We start from the raw sequence: 11,703 nt of genomic DNA, 5'->3' as shown, positions 1-11,703 counted from the left end.
TGAAGGATAATATTATGTGGATAATGCATCTCTCTACGGCGAAGATAGGAAATCGGACGCGCTCCTGGAAAATCCTGCGACCCTGGCATGCGAAGCATCTCATCTTCGCGACGTCACGACGCGTAATGTCGCATAAACGATTATGACGATGGTTATGATGATGTGACACAACGTAACAATAGGGGCGGTGCATTTTCGTGCATTAACCATCTAATTAATTATTATAAAAATTACATAAAAATAATAAACTATGTAAACAATTTGATCCATTTTTCTTAAATCTCATGTTAATTGGTTGGTTTTACTAATTTTTTAATATTACCAAAACAGGATTTTGAATACTTAGAACGGTAGTTTCTAGAGAGATGAAGAAATTGAATCTATAATATAATTCAGTTTGTGTCATTATAAAATTCCGACAGGAATTATAAAAAGGTGTAGCATTTTTTCCGATTGAAAACAAATTTACAAGCAGATAGTCTACTATAATCTTCTCGTATTATTGGTTTAGAAATAAAAATTTTAATATTTTAAAATACTGCTTTGTTTCATGTTTAATCTCTGGTAAATAAAAGCGACAGTTCGTCAGTTTTCTCGGGCAACGTTTGAGTCACGGCTATCACTCTCAAGCGAAAGTCAAAAGTTATATTTTATACCTCTTTGCTACATCGAAATATGTTGTCTCTTTTCTGAAAAATTTATACATGTATATTAGGTTTTTATTTTTAACAAATATTCTTAACATTTCTTTGGAAAAAGCTCCATTCATTCATTTAAAATTAAATATTCACTTAAAGATGAATTATGATAAAATATTACAATGCTATAATTTATTTTAAATGATCATAAAATCCGAAATTTAATTTATGATTTTAATTTAAGACCAAACGTTGATACAAATCTAGATGGCCACTTCATAATTATTTATCTGAGTATTATATCATATAAAATAACATGATTGTATTTCAACTATGTTTATTTTATAATTAATAAATATTATAGTTTATTATACGACATATCTTTTATTTCGCGCGTTAGATATACATGTGGATATGCTGCCGTTATACAATAATGATGAAGAAAATTATTGTCGGGCGCCGCGTATAATCGTATTTGGGAAGTTCAAAAGCGCCGAAGCGAGACAGATGCGAGTCAAATTAAAGCCGCAGCGGCATCCACGCTAATGCCCGTAATTGCCTCAAACGCGAAGCATATTTCCGGATCAAGGATGCATGGAGGCGGACAGGTCGCTTACGCGCCTACACCCCGCACGAGAAGCTGCTCGCAAGGGATGCGATCCTGATAGAACCGCCCTCCTGTTGCTAGGGTACTTGTTTGCGTTGAACAGGTCTCAACGGGAGCGGATGATTTTGGAACACTTTTCTTATTAGGGTATTACGAGACGTGCAGGTCGTGCAAAGGAAATTAATTGTTTTAATTGCGGCCTTCTTGAAGATATGAAGAGATTATGTTATTTTTATAATAATTAATAAATTGCAATAATACACCATAAAGCAATTGCGAGAAAATCTTAATTAATTATAACTGAAAACGTTATATGTTGTTATTATAAATTTATTTCTATGTTTATATTTCTATTCTCTCGAGTTATTTTTATGTACTCTTTACCTGTCCACGAGAGATTGCCAGCCTTTACCAGGACATCCTGTATTGTTATAGACATGTGTTTGAAATCGAAAAGTTAAATAGTACTACATTTAATTAACCCGACAAGATATCGAAGATACACTTCATTCTTTTCAAAATAAAATATGTCTTGCGGGTAATAATAAAATAAAGACTAAAACAATAGAATATTAATAAGGAATTAAGTTAACAATTTCAACAAGGACAGTACTTACGACTGATTGCAAGATTATAATATTTCAAGATTAACACAAATTTATTTCTCTTGGAAGTCGAACCTAACTTGGCTGTACATGCGAGAATAAAATATGTAAAGTCGCGCTTCTTTAACAAAATGCAAATGTGCTATTCTTATTTCAGAATTTTTTTATAAGTGCACCACGTTTTACGAGAGAAAACATTTGTTAAATTTCCCTTCGTGTCAAATCGATAGTATAAAGGTATACCTGTTATTAAGTAATTTGTCAAATTGCAAGTATTATGATCTCATGTATTATGCAATATTCCTGTATTAAAAAAATTACATAATGCGTTGGAAGTTATACCAGAATAGGAAACTCTTAGAATATCTGACCGAACAATACAAAACGGAGGGGGTAAGCGTATTCTCTTCGATTGCTTCGACAGTCATTCGTGTCCCGAACTTCGCTAAGTGATGATCTGTATAGAGACTCAATATTTAGGTCTCAATAGAATTCTGTTGCTTGCTATTGGCTTGTGGCCATTTCAACAATCCAAATTCACTCGATTTCAATTTATTTTCCTCTTTGCACTTTTAATGACGTTTACTATATTTCAAGTAAGGAGAAACACACACATTGCACATAATGGCATTATTGCAGGATAAATTAATGCTTAAAAATCTTTTACAAACAAATAATTTATATTAATCTATATTATCTAGTATAATTATTTATAATCACATATTACAATTTACTGATAAACAATTACAGTTGACACCATTTAGGACAACATTAAAATACACTTCAGATTTCGTCATCACGATTGTGTCTTCCGTATCTTTTTCTATTTTATGTATGACAAAATATTGCGGATTCTATGTTAATTTCGAACCTGTAAGTTCATAGCTCTTGGGTCGTATCCGTTAAATTTTTATATTAAAAAGTATTTCCCAATATTGCTATCTACAAAGGTGGCATGTACAATTATTGAAAAAATAACAGGTAAAAAAGTTGTTTATACAACTTCAGCATATATGTAACGAATTAAAAGATAAAAATGAAATCGCTATCATAGAAAAATATGGCTACACTGCGAAATGTTATACAATTGCACTTATTGGTAAGATAATATTATTACATATTTTTGCATATATTTAATTATGTTTTTCTTTTAACGTATAAGACAAATTACTATAAATTCTTTACACATCTGCCTATGCATATACCTAAAGTATATAATTTGCAACTATTTGTTGCATACATATACTTTTGACACATTTATGTGATCATATTATACATGTACAGTCGCAAAGATGTTTCCAAGTCCAATAAAATTACTGATAGCTATTAGTTGCTTAATGAATATTTATGATAATTGAAATAAAAATATTAATTTTTGTAACGTATGTACATAGGCAATATTTGAAATAATTTAAAAGTTTCACAACAGAAATCAAGATATCAATTAATATATTTATATATTTTTAGTAGCAGGTACATGTGGAATACCTATTATTATTCAATTTTGGACTACATCTGATGATATTCCATCGATGAACTTAACTCGACCAGGTCACATGCAAGTCATAACAGAATATTTTGTTGATGGAGAAAAATATTTTTTTTTAATTCAACTGCATGTAACCATAGCAGTATGTATAGGTGGAATTGTGCTGTTAGCTACAGGAACACTGTTTATTGCATATTTTATATTTTTCTGTGGAATGCTTAAAATAGCCAGGTATAAAACGAATATAAAATGGCCGCTAAAATTTTAATTGTAAATAAATCTGTGTTGAACAAATGTGAAGATACGGTTTATCTTGCGACATGAAAAAAATGATAAATAAATTAAATAAAGAAAAACCTTATTAAAAACATCTAAATTATTTACAGTTATCGTGTTGAACGCGCAGTAAACATCAATATTTCGTTGAAAAATAAAATTGTAAGATCCGAGGATTTAATTTGCGCTGTAGATATCCATCGACAAGCTTTACAGTTAATATCCATATAATATATGCATCCATATATAATAGTACAGTAGGAATCACTGATGCCTTCCCATATGAACTTAGGCACAGGTAGGACACATATACATTTTCCATGTATGTATGTGCAAAATGTATAAATGTGTTGATATGTGCACAAAAATTCATGTAGGAAGGCATCGGTTATTCCTAGTGTACATACATGTATGTAATACTCGTATATGCAGTGATTATATTTTGTTTTTGAAGGTTCGCCACATACTTCATGTCCAAATTTGAAGTAATGTTCTTCTTTGTAGCACAGTCCCTTATAATTTCAATATGTTTCAACTTTGTTCGAGTAAGTTTGGATTTTAACCTTATTTATCCTTGAACAAGCAATAGATTTATAACCAGGATTGGGGAAGTTACTTTATATAAAAGTATCTAGTTACAGTTTTTTCGCTAAAAATTTAACTAGTTACAGTTAAAAGTTACCAGTTCTGAGAAGTAACGCGTTACAGTTACAGTTACTAAAAAAATAACGAATCGTTACTTTGCAGTTACTTTTTTGTAATAAAAATTAAAATATCAAATCTGCATTTGAATTGTAAAGTGTTGATAAAAGCGTTTATGTGCAAATGCAAATACGATCTGTGGAGGTTTAAAATATGTATAAAGTAACCCTAGTAGCACAGTGCATTGGCTAAACGTTGGCCCAAGATAACCAAATATTGAGCCAATGTTTAACCAATGTTTGTCCAATGCACTGTGCTACTAGGGAACTTAATGTAACTTTGTAAGTTACAGTTACAGATGGAGAGAAAGTAATGAAGTTAAGTTAGAGTTACAAAAAAAAAGTATCTGTAACTGTAACTTCGTTACAAGTAACGAGTTACTTCCCAATTCTGTTCATAACATGTACATACTATAAATACTTATCAAAAAATTTATGCAACCGAAGAAAGTACTTTTATTCAAAGTCGTGCAGTAATTTTATTGTCCTGATTTTTACTAGCAATTCCATGAATCCATTAATGGTTCTTATTATTTTGAAGGAACAAAATGTATCGTAAAATAAGTTAATTGACGAATCATGCGATTGGAATCAACTTCTTGCATCTTAATTCTCCTTAAAATGCAAAAATTGTTTGTAATAGTGAGATTTGTATTTCAGATTTCTCAGGTTGTGATGTCTGAGCAAGCTATTCAACTAGCTTTTGTGCCTAGCGTATTTGCGGCTATAAATATCCTATACCTGTTCATAGCGAATTTGCTTGGACAAAATATGACGGATCACAATAATTACGTATTTGATACCGTGTAAGGAGCTTTCTCACGAAATACAATTACGGGAAGATTCACAGATTACTGTATCGAAAGTAAAGTAATAAGTACTTAACGTTACAAGTACTATAATAATTAAAATTGTGAAAATTACTCGGAAATCTTCTTGCTTTTTCTCAAATGGTCTATTCTCGTCTTTATACTTTATGTATTATAGATACGGAGTTGAATGGTACGCAACACCTTTACATATCCAGAGATTAATACTCTTCTTGTTGTTAAATGGCGTTAAAAAGTTTACTATAAATGTCGGTGGATTGTTCGTTCCATCCTTCGAATGCTTTGCCACAGTAAAGATCATGTATTGGTTTTTTGAGTATGTAAGGTATATATTAAAAAGAAATATACAATAACAATATATTTTTCATTGCAGGTGATGAAAACGTCGGTATCTTATTTTACTGTTATACTAACTACACAGTCAAATACAAATGCAGTAAGCGCATGAGAAAAACATATTTAAAGAATATAAAACAGCATTTGTTATATTAGAACATAAAAAAGTATATTTTTTACTATGTAATTTGAGCTTCAAGTTTTTTAATTAGAGATAACAGACAATGTTCAATATTCAAATATTTTAGAGTATTAAGACATCAAAATCTCTGCAAATATATTAGGATTAGATATTGTACGTCATTAGGACTATGATTGTTGTACATCAAATAATAAAAGATTGTATATGATATCATTATCACGAATTGGATATTATCTTCATAAATAATATGTTAAGGTTAAAAATAATATTATTACGTCTTTTTCATAGATAATATGATATTTAATTTGTCCAACTGTCATGCACCATTTATCAGCTGAAAAATATCTATATGTTGATAATATTTTATAACATATAAAATTATTATTATTAATATAGTCACCATGTTTAAAAATGACAGCTGTATCAATTAAGATCGGTATCGAAGAAGCCAAGGTTCGAGGATATTCAATTCAAAGGCGAAACGTATCTTGCAAGATCGCATACGGGAATAAAGTTATTGCGGTAAAAGAGTGAATACGCGCTTGCGTGACTTCTGTTCCCTCACAAATATATTTATTTTCGTTCAAAGAAAATATTCGTTGAAGTTCCCTTGATGTCGAATCGATGCCGTAATAGTAATTCTTATTGCAGAAACGCCGTTAAAATATGAATAAGTTCCCACTTATACGGTGGTAATTTTGTATAGCCTCGTATTATACAAATTATGGTATTCGCAGTAACGTTTACATATGGGAGAATATCTAGTCAATCAATAGAGAAAGGGAAGGGATAATCGTACTCGTCGACGTTCGTACAACCAGTTGCATTCCGGACGTTGTAAAGAAATGATTCAATTAGAGACTCAGCATTTCAGTTTCAATAGAATTCTATTACTTACTATCGGCTTGTGGCCTTACCAACAATCTAAACTCACACGATTTCAGTTTATTTGCTTCTCTACTATTCTGACGGCGGGTATTATATTTCAAGTAAGAGTATAACTAACAGTATTTCATGATAAGTTACCACGTTTCTATGAAATAATGTCTCTCAATTTATGTCATATAATACAATCGTTATATGAAATTGTGACTGTTTATAAGCGTAATTATAAATAAAATTATTACTGATAGTTGACGACGCTATTGACATCAAAGGTTACTGCAAATCTCGTCTGCAAGGTTTTATCTTCCACATCTTTCTTTCTTGTTACCTTAATAAAATACAATTTATTCTGTGTTAACATCGCAGTTGTAAGTTGATTGTTTGCAGAATATACGTTTGACGATGTAATCACCTTTGCCATGTAAATTATTATTACATGTTAAAAAATATTATATATTTTTATTACAAATACAGTATAAAGTGATTGAAATAACAGGTAAAGGACTTACTGATGCAACTTCAGCACGTATACGATCAATTAAAAGATAAAAACGAAGTTGCTATCATAGAAGAGTATGGTTGCAGTGCAAGACGCTTTACGATTTCACTTACAAGTAATAATAATATTCTCAGACCTTAGATGCTTAGAATTATCATTTAACGTAAGCTACAAACACTTCAAAATCGATTTCAGCTAATTAAATTTCTTTATACTTTTATATTTGACATATCAAATCTAAGTATTCGGCATATACATACGCGTTTATTAAACGATTAATAACATACTTGTAATATATCGTACACATTAAACAGTATGAATTGCAATTAAATATCATACAAATCGATAAAAATAATAAAGCAGAAATCTCTTCAGGTTGCCAGTAATAAATAATAATAATTAAGCAGGTCTAGATAGAAATTAATTATATAAATAAATAATCCAAATAATATAAAATTTTATAATACATGTATATGTGTATTAAACTCTACAGATCTTGATAAGCATATATGTACAGCAGAAATTTTAGCGATAAAACTGTTTCCTAATTTTTTTCAGTATTTGCAGGTGGCGCCTTATTTGTCCTTGTTATCGGCCAATACTGGTCGAGTATCCTCGTTATTTTACCAAAAAACGTATCTCAATTACGACGGTTGCCAATTATGACGGAGTATTTTATCGATCAGGAAAAGTATTTCTATTTGATTTTGTTCCATATCAATCTAATATTTTGCATCGGGTCGGCTGCGATATTAGCAGTAGGGGCAATGCTCATAACGTATTTTCATCATATGTGTGGGATATTTAGAATTGCTTGGTGCGCACATAGATGTAGGAACGATTATAATAATTTGAATCTACATTTGTTATCACTAAACAACATAATGTATTTAAAAAATTTGTATAAAGGTGTGGTTGTAGCTGATAAATTGTGTCATTCAGTGAGTTGGTGTATAATTACAACATAAACATTTACAGTTATCGTATAGAGCATGCAATAAATATCGATATTCGACAAAATCTTCCGCTGAAAAATAAGATCTTGATGACGGAGGGTGTAATTTGTGCTGTCGACATTCATCGAACAGCTATGAAGTTTGTATTCACGCCCACAATATAAATTTAATATGTTTAGTTATATATTTCTGTTTTTTTTAAGATTGTCCAAACATTTGATGTCCATACTCGAGGTAATGATGTTTTGTTTAATAGTATGTGGAGTGGCTTGTTTAGCCCTAAATCTGTTTCAAGTAAGTGTTTTATTTCGTATTGTACATATGCTTGCAAAATATATTTGCATTAACAGTACTGTTCAATAAATATGACAAGAACTGAAAAAGTTGTACTAAAAGTATTAACTTCTAATAACAATTGTTACAATTAATAGAATTGATGGAATCCAATATTTTAGATAACTGTATACATATATTATACAATATATCATTAGAATAAAAGTCATGAATATAGAAGCGTTGTTTTATAAAATTTAATACTATTATAGATAATACATTAACATTAAAAAAATAAGTTTACCAATGTTTTTCAAACTTAATGGACAATAAATCATGTAATAAAAAGGTCTATGACGGTAACGCTGGATCTTCGTGCCTAATATTTTTGCGTATACATCCTTATTTAACACGGCAAATCATAGGAAGGCCCAGGTTCGAATCCTGGCTAAAGTAATATTTTTTAAAATATATCATTTACAGATTATTACTAAAGGGTGTTTAATCAGCATCGTTATTAAATTGATTGTCAATTTAATTAGGTTTACTCTTTAGTTTAATACTGTGTTTCAAGATTAATAAAGTTATTGGCGTGCAGTTGTTACATGTTGAATAAGGATGTATACATATACATATACGCACAACTATTAGGCACAAAGATCCAGCATTACCGTCATAGGCCTTTCTACTATGCGATTTGTTTAAATACTGACGGTCGAATTCACGTATTATTATTAACGGACAATGTTATTAATGCCTATTTTTTAATGGTTATATTTTTATTTTGTATCCTTTTTACTATTTGTGACTAATTAACATTGTAAAGGAAGTTTCCACTTTGAAGTATACTATGGTATTCATAGGTAGATCTTATATTCAAGACCGTCTTAAGATATCATCTTTATTATAGATGATATTATTATAGATGAAATGTTCCATACAGCATCTTCAGATAAATTCAAGACGGTCTTAAATATAAGATCTGATTATGAATACCGGTCATAGTCAAATCTCATATTCAAGTCCGTTTTAGGATCATCTTTAGATACTTCATAGCCAATGAAATGTTCCATACAGCATCTTTAGATAAATTCAAGACGGTCTTGAATATAAGATCTGGGACTCGATTCTTGAATTCATTCGAAGGAGAAATGACGTATGTGAAAATTCTGCTCTTACAGATAAGTTGCAAGCTGATTGGGCCATTCACATAGTTTTTAACAATCGACTTTCAACTTTTTTTGTGAAAACAGGATTTTCGCATAAATTTCTCTTTCGAATGAATTCAGGAATCGAGTCCCTGACTATGAATACTGGCATACTATCTTTATTTTTAAGAAAATAGCTTTAAAAATGAAGTTTGCAGCATAAAAAAACTGATAATTTTCATAAAATTTGTATCTTAGATTTTTGAGATTGCTTCATCTGAATATAATGTTGAGGAGTTGTTTATGCCGATGATATATGTTTCTGTCAGTATTTTATATATGTTCATAGCCAACTATATTGGACAAAATATAATAGATCATAATGATCAAGTTTTCTCTACAGCGTAAGAAACATTTCGTAAAATAGATATACATTTGTCCTTTAAAAATGATATGTAGATATAAAATGTGTAAAATGTAGAATATAGTTACACAACAAATTAGCATGAATGTTAAAAGTAACAGATAAAAAGTTCTTTTTATCAATTAATAATTTGATATGTGTATAATATGTACAATTTCATAGGTATAACGTTCAGTGGTATAGAACCCCGTTGCATGTACAAAAGCTAATACTGTTTCTATTACAAAGAGAAACTAAAGAGTTTGTTTTGAATGTTAGTGGATTATTTGATGCATCTATGGAATGTTTTGCTACGGTAAGATGATATGTATGCAATATTTAAAAAACCATAGAAATAGATATTATAAAAGGAAGCGTTTTTAATTATAGCTACTTAAAACTTCGGTATCTTACTTTACTGTCATATATTCTACACGATGACGAAGCAAGTGTGCATTTAGTAACTGCATGAGAATGTAATTAATGAAAAAGCAACATTATTTATGTATGAAAAACTAAAATATTAATTTTTCGAAAATGCAGTTCAGATATTTATAAAAATTTGTAAAGAAATATATGTAAGATTAAAATTAAAATTAAGGTATTATAGTACATCAAGTTTCTATCAAAATTATACATTTTTCTGCTGTCCTTTTTAAATAAAAATGAAAAAGTACGTACCTATATAGATTTCAAAAGAGTGCTTGTTACAATACAAGCAAAGTTCGCGGTCAACAGAAACAGCCAACAAATTATACCCGAAGCGACGAGAGACTCAATGCGATGATACGAGATGTGTTCGAATACTAGCATCGTTTAAAGAAGCAATTATCGCCCGTAATTAGCGCAATAAACAAGTAATTTCACTCTCGGTAACCGAGCATCGATGGCAAATCGCGAGGATTCAGTGATCACGCGAGATATCAATCGCTAATTGTACCGAATCAGTCGGCGCGGCACAGTCGAGCGAGGCGGGTATTCCGCGCGTTTTCGTGTCGCTTCTCGTAACGCAATTAATTCCTACGCAACGCGATCGTCTCGTACGAGTTATTAACTTTTATCAATCGCGTTTAAGTATGATTTGTCGAGATGAATATACACGAATCGTCGGGTAAAATAATAACGAAAAATTATAACATATCGATCGCTTACCAAGAAATAATCTCTAACAATTATACGTAAAGAAGTGCGCGTATAACATATAAAGTTTCCATTTTCGTCGCGTTCGGGAGTGCCGTTTAAATAATCGAACTAGAGACTTTTCAAAGCCCATTTGAGGAACAAGTATTCATTAAATGTCCATTCCTGTCGATGGCCACACTTCTGAGATTCGGCAGTTTTTGGGACTCGCATTGAAATGCTTTTGTTCATGGATACCGTGGGTCTCAACTTACTCGTCGACTCGAAGTGGAGGCGAACTTGACGGAATTACAGAATACTTTCAAATGGGTTTTATAATCGGGAGTGTCAAATCGCGCGAACGATTGTGTTTTCGCGAGTGTACCACTACAATCTGAGTGGAAGAGGAGGCTTGGGATAAGGCATCGGGCGCCGGCGGAGCAGCTTTACGGTAAATGTTATTTTTAATTTTGTGTAAAAGTAATCTTTTCCCCAGTTTATTGTCGAGTCGGTTTATTTCATAATTCTATAATTTCGAAATAGTAATTACAGAACAAGAAATAATTTAAAATTTTATAAAAGTTTATTCTCGTGAAGATTTTTTGCGGAAAATCTTTCGCGCACTAATCATTGAAACATTTTACCGAATAAAGTTTGAGACGCATAAGAATTACTTAATTTTATATATTAGTTTTCCTGAACACTACTTTAACGGATTCTATATTTTTATGTTTCAGAACCAGAACGTAGCTAACTCCGCTGCTGCGCATCGAGTGGTGAGTCAGAAACTTTTTTT

The 11,703-nt window shown here is 30.8% G+C and overlaps 2 protein-coding genes across 3 annotated transcripts; both read left to right on the top strand.

Moving 5' to 3' along the window:
- Positions 1 to 1,784: 1,784 nt before the first annotated feature.
- Positions 1,785 to 5,642, top strand: LOC105559676. Of its 2 annotated transcripts, none has more exons than XM_012008164.1 (9): positions 1,785 to 2,446; positions 2,601 to 2,723; positions 2,832 to 2,949; positions 3,321 to 3,570; positions 3,726 to 3,830; positions 4,070 to 4,160; positions 4,977 to 5,122; positions 5,304 to 5,436; positions 5,520 to 5,642. In XM_012008164.1, exons 1-9 carry the CDS (start codon positions 2,303 to 2,305, stop codon positions 5,592 to 5,594), a joined length of 1,185 nt encoding a protein of 394 aa, XP_011863554.1. In that variant the 5' UTR covers positions 1,785 to 2,302; the 3' UTR covers positions 5,595 to 5,642. The 2 variants fall into 2 exon arrangements, with proteins under 2 accessions (XP_011863554.1, XP_011863553.1); XM_012008163.1 differs by having other exon boundaries at positions 3,318 to 3,570.
- Positions 5,643 to 6,582: 940 nt separating this feature from the next.
- Positions 6,583 to 10,304, top strand: LOC105559678. Its single transcript, XM_012008165.1, has 9 exons — positions 6,583 to 6,613; positions 6,758 to 6,877; positions 7,006 to 7,123; positions 7,567 to 7,825; positions 7,987 to 8,103; positions 8,168 to 8,258; positions 9,644 to 9,789; positions 9,972 to 10,104; positions 10,179 to 10,304. The coding sequence occupies exons 3-9, from the start codon at positions 7,021 to 7,023 to the stop codon at positions 10,227 to 10,229; spliced, it is 900 nt and encodes a 299-aa protein (XP_011863555.1). The 5' UTR covers positions 6,583 to 6,613; positions 6,758 to 6,877; positions 7,006 to 7,020; the 3' UTR covers positions 10,230 to 10,304.
- Positions 10,305 to 11,703: the final 1,399 nt, after the last annotated feature.

The sequence above is a fragment of the Vollenhovia emeryi genome, unplaced genomic scaffold (genome assembly GCF_000949405.1).
Source record: "Vollenhovia emeryi isolate VEMERY1.0 unplaced genomic scaffold, V.emery_V1.0 DF939260.1, whole genome shotgun sequence".
Classification (NCBI taxonomy): Eukaryota; Metazoa; Arthropoda; class Insecta; order Hymenoptera; family Formicidae; genus Vollenhovia; species Vollenhovia emeryi.
Note: the sequence above shows the minus strand (reverse complement) of the source record. Positions and strands in the feature narration are given on the sequence as shown.